General features: G+C 45.4%; 1 protein-coding gene across 1 annotated transcript; it reads left to right on the forward strand.

Moving 5' to 3' along the window:
• Positions 1-249: 249 nt before the first annotated feature.
• On the forward strand, positions 250-2,017 carry LOC112617415 (lysine-specific demethylase 4E). Its single transcript, XM_025374180.1, has one exon. The coding sequence runs from the start codon at positions 264-266 to the stop codon at positions 1,767-1,769; it is 1,506 nt and encodes a 501-aa protein (XP_025229965.1). The 5' UTR covers positions 250-263; the 3' UTR covers positions 1,770-2,017.
• The last annotated feature ends 2,418 nt before the right edge of the window (positions 2,018-4,435 follow it).

Below are 4,435 nucleotides of genomic sequence, written 5' to 3' on the forward strand. Positions count from 1 at the left end.
AAACTCACGGAGCTGCAGGTAGAGCTGGGACATACTCTACTTCTTTGGACAAAAATATACTGACTAGAGTGGAGTCCCCCTGGGGAGTCAGAAAGCCTGAGAAAGATCTCACTTGTTTGAAAGTTCAAGTGTGAATTACTCCCTCACAGATAAACCAAAGTATTTTGAAAAACAAAGGGGAGAAAAGAAATTACTCCCCAGCACTCTCAGGCATCTAGAGGACACCTAAGAACTTGGGAGTCAGCTACTTCTTGTGTGCAGCCATGAAGTCTGCGCACTCCGATCCCCAGAACACAAGTCATACCATCATGACTTTTTACCCGACCATGGAAGAATTTACAGATTTCAACAAATATGTTGCTTACATGGAGTCCCAAGGCGCACACCGAGCTGGCCTTGCCAAGGTAATTCCACCCAAGGAATGGAAAGCCAGACAGATGTATGATGATATCGGAGACATCTTAATAGCCACTCCCCTCCAGCAGGTGACCTCTGGACAGGCAGGGGTGTTTACTCAATACCATAAAAAGAAGAAAGCCATGAGGGTGGCGGAGTATCGCCACTTGGCAAACAGTAAAAAATATCAGACTCCACCACACCGGAATTTTAGAGATTTGGAGCGACAATACTGGAAGAGCCACCCCAGTAATTCAGCAATTTATGGTGCTGATATTAGTGGCTCCTTGTTTGAAGAAAACACTAAACAGTGGAACCTACGACACCTGGGAACAATTCTGGACCTGCTGGAGCAGGAATGTGGGGTTGTCATCGAGGGTGTCAACACACCCTACCTGTACTTTGGCATGTGGAAGACCACGTTCGCTTGGCACACGGAGGACATGGATCTTTACAGCATCAACTACCTGCACCTTGGGGAGCCCAAAACATGGTATGCAGTGCCCCCAGAACATAGTCAGCGCCTGGAACGTCTGGCCAGGGAGCTCTTCCCGGACACTTCTCGGGGCTGTGAGGGCTTCCTGCGGCACAAGGTGGCCCTCATCTCGCCAACAGTTCTCAAAAAGAATGGGATCCCCTTCAATCGCATGACTCAGGAGGCTGGGGAGTTCATGGTGACCTTTCCCTATGGCTACCACGCTGGCTTCAACCATGGCTTCAACTGCGCAGAGGCCATCAACTTTGCCACTCCACGATGGATTGATTATGGCAAAGTAGCTTCACAGTGTAGCTGTGGGGAGGCGAGGGTGACCTTTTCCATGGACGCCTTCGTGCGCATCCTGCAACCAGAGAGCTATGAGCTCTGGAAACACAGGCAAGACTTGGCCATTGTGGATCACACAGAGCCCAGGGTTGCAAAAAGCCAAGAGCTGAGCAACTGGAGAGATGATATAGTACTTAGAAGAGCTGCTCTGGGCCTGAGGCTTCTCCCAAACCTCACAGCCCGGTGTCCCACACAGCCTGTGTCCCCAGGGCACTGTTACAACCCAAAAGGTTGTGGCACTGATGCTGTGCCTGGATCTGCATTCCAAAGCTCTGCATATCATACCCACACCCAGTCACTTACCCTGGGGATATCAGCCCAGGTTCTTCTCCCTTCCACTGGAAGCTGGGGTTCTTGTGGTCGTGGTCATGGTCGTGGTCGTGGTCGTGGTCGTGGTCGTGGTCGTTGTCCTCGAGAACTGGGGACTAAGGAGACAACTGTTCAGCCTGTATCCAAGAGGCGCCTTTTAACGGGTACAAGGAATAGAGCTCGAGGCCGCAGGCCTCAGCTCCAGCTTGACAATGATTTGATGACAAATCCGTCCTTTTGAGTGGTGGCCTTCCACATCTTGCCAAGGGTTCTGGCTGCTGCTGTGTCCCTGATCTTCAACTCCTGAGGCCCCCACTGGATCCTGATGAAACCATGCACCCTGGCCCATGCCTGCTATTGCTCAACAGCACTACTAGTAATCTCCCTGATGTTGTCTGAATGACTCCTCCCAATGTCATTGTGCCTTTGATTAAGTTTTCCAGGGACACTGGTGGGGACTGGAAATCCCTGGTGAACATGGGCAAGGTTGTAGCAGTGGACCACTCTTATGGCTCTAGGGTTCTGACCCCAACTAAGTTTTCCAGAATCTCCTGGGCTCCTGAGTCATCTGCTGGGGCTAAAGACAGGCAGAGATACATCACTGAGTTTGGGGATATTTTCCTCTAATGCATGATCAATCCTCTGGACGCATGGTTATGGAATATGGTGACAAATGTCAGTGTCTCTCTCATCCCAACCTCAGGATCAAAGAAGATTCTTGCCAAGGACAGTTGTAGCCTGGGCCTCTGCTCAGTGAAGATTCTTTACCTGCAGTAACTGACACATTTCCAAGGCCCCCAGATACTGTCACCAACTGTGACAACCAGGGCTTCCAGAGGCCACTGAACACTCCTCCCAACAGGTTGCCATAGGATGTTGTGGAACCTCTCAGGGACTCTGTTTACTTCACATTGTGCCTGTGGCCTCCACCATGGCCTAGATGCCACGGACAGCACTTGTTTCTGATGTCCCCCTTAGGATACCTCCCTTACAGTGCTATGAGTCCAGATCCCATGGTAATTTGAGCCCACAGTGGATGATGCTGAGAATCTGACTGAACCTCTCATTTTTACTTCTCATCTGGTCCTCTATGTCTCTGATCCCGGATTCCACTGGACATTGCTACAGCCCCAGTGGGGTTCAGGGCTTCTCACAATCCTTCAATTGCAACATGCCCTTTATCCCAGGCCACCATCCACTGCTCATGTACAAACTAGACCTTTTGACCAACTGACTTACTTAGCCAGTTATGGCTTCGTAGATATTTTGTAACTATACTGATGTTAATTAAATTTGCTGTCTCTAATGTGTATCTCCAAAGAAAATAAAATTCTTAGTACATGTTTTTAAAATTAGAATATAAAATATATATATCCAAAAGAAAGTGATTTAGAAAAGAGATTGAGATAAAAGAATGGGGAAACTATACCAAACAAAGAACAAAGTAGCTTTACAGATCTTAATATCAGGCAAACCTGAATTGAGACCAAAGGTACATAGCATGGGTCTTCACAATGCAAAATACTAAATTTCACAATGAAATTACAGCGGTCATGAATATTCAAGTAAGTTCCACAAAGTATAAATTATAGTAGGTAAAAGACAAGTTTAAAGAAACAGATTAAAAATAGGAACATTTAAGTCACCAGTATGGTTTGGATATGTGTTCCTCCCCAAATCTCATGTGGAATTTTAATCTCTAATGTTGGAGGTGGGGCCTGGTGGGAGATGACTGGATCATGGCGGGGGTTTGTCATGAATGATTTAGCAGTATCCCCGTAGTGCTATTCTTGTGATACAGTTCTAGGAGTATCTGGTTGTTTAAAAGTGTGTACCACCTTCCCCCTCTCCCTTCCTCCTGCTCCAGCTATATATGATGTGCCTGTTTCCCCTTTCCCCATGACTGTAAATTTCCTGAGGCTTTCCCAGAAGCTGAAGCTCCTGTGCTCCCTGCAGAGCCTGCAGAACCATGAGCCAATTAAAACGCTTGTCTTTATAATATAAATTACCCAATTTCAGGGATTTTTTTTTTTTTTAAATGTAGTTTCGCTCTTGCCCAGGCTGGAGTGCAGTGGCACAATCTCAGCTCACTGCAACCTCTGCCTTCTGGGTTCAAGCGATTCTACTGCCTCAGCCTCCCTAGTAGCTGAGATTACTGGCGCCTGCCACCACACCCAGCTAATTTTGTATTTTTAGTGCAGATGGTGTTTAATCATGTTGGCCAGGCTGATCTCAAACTCCTGACCTCAGGTGATCCACCTGCCTTGTCTTCCCAAAGTGCTGGGATTATAACCGTGAGGGACCACACCCAGCCTTCAGGTATTTCTTTACAGCAATGTGTGAATGAAACAGTCTCTCATCCAAGGCAGAAAAAATGGAGAAATATAAGGATATGGAAAACTTAAACTACATTAACAGTAAGGTAGTATTGACCTACTAGATGATAGAAAATACTTCCTCTCTTCAAGTACCAAAAAAGCCAAATTTTCACAAAACAATAAATATCCATTACATGCATAAACTCTGCAGTAAGAAAGCCTGATTTTGTTCCCAAGTTTCTCTTATCAGCTTGTGTGACCTTGAAAATTACTTAACCTTATGACTCAGTTTCCTCAACATAAAATGAAGATAGCACCTACCTCATGTGTTTAGTTGACAGTTCTATGCATTAATATGTGCAATTTGTTAATATCAATGCTTGGGACACAATGGCATTATTGGAGTGTTTCTAGATTTAAAACTTAATAAAATACAAAGAAATATATGAGATTCATTTACAATAGTGCTGAAAATATTGCAGCCTTAAGTATTTTCTTCATCATATTCAAAGAATGAAATTAACTGGATTAAACTTCTAATGTACAAGTTAGGAAAAGATAAACTGAAAGTAGTTGGAAGGAATTCACA

Source organism: Theropithecus gelada, unplaced genomic scaffold (assembly GCF_003255815.1).
Source record: "Theropithecus gelada isolate Dixy unplaced genomic scaffold, Tgel_1.0 HiC_scaffold_16221, whole genome shotgun sequence".
Classification (NCBI taxonomy): Eukaryota; Metazoa; Chordata; class Mammalia; order Primates; family Cercopithecidae; genus Theropithecus; species Theropithecus gelada.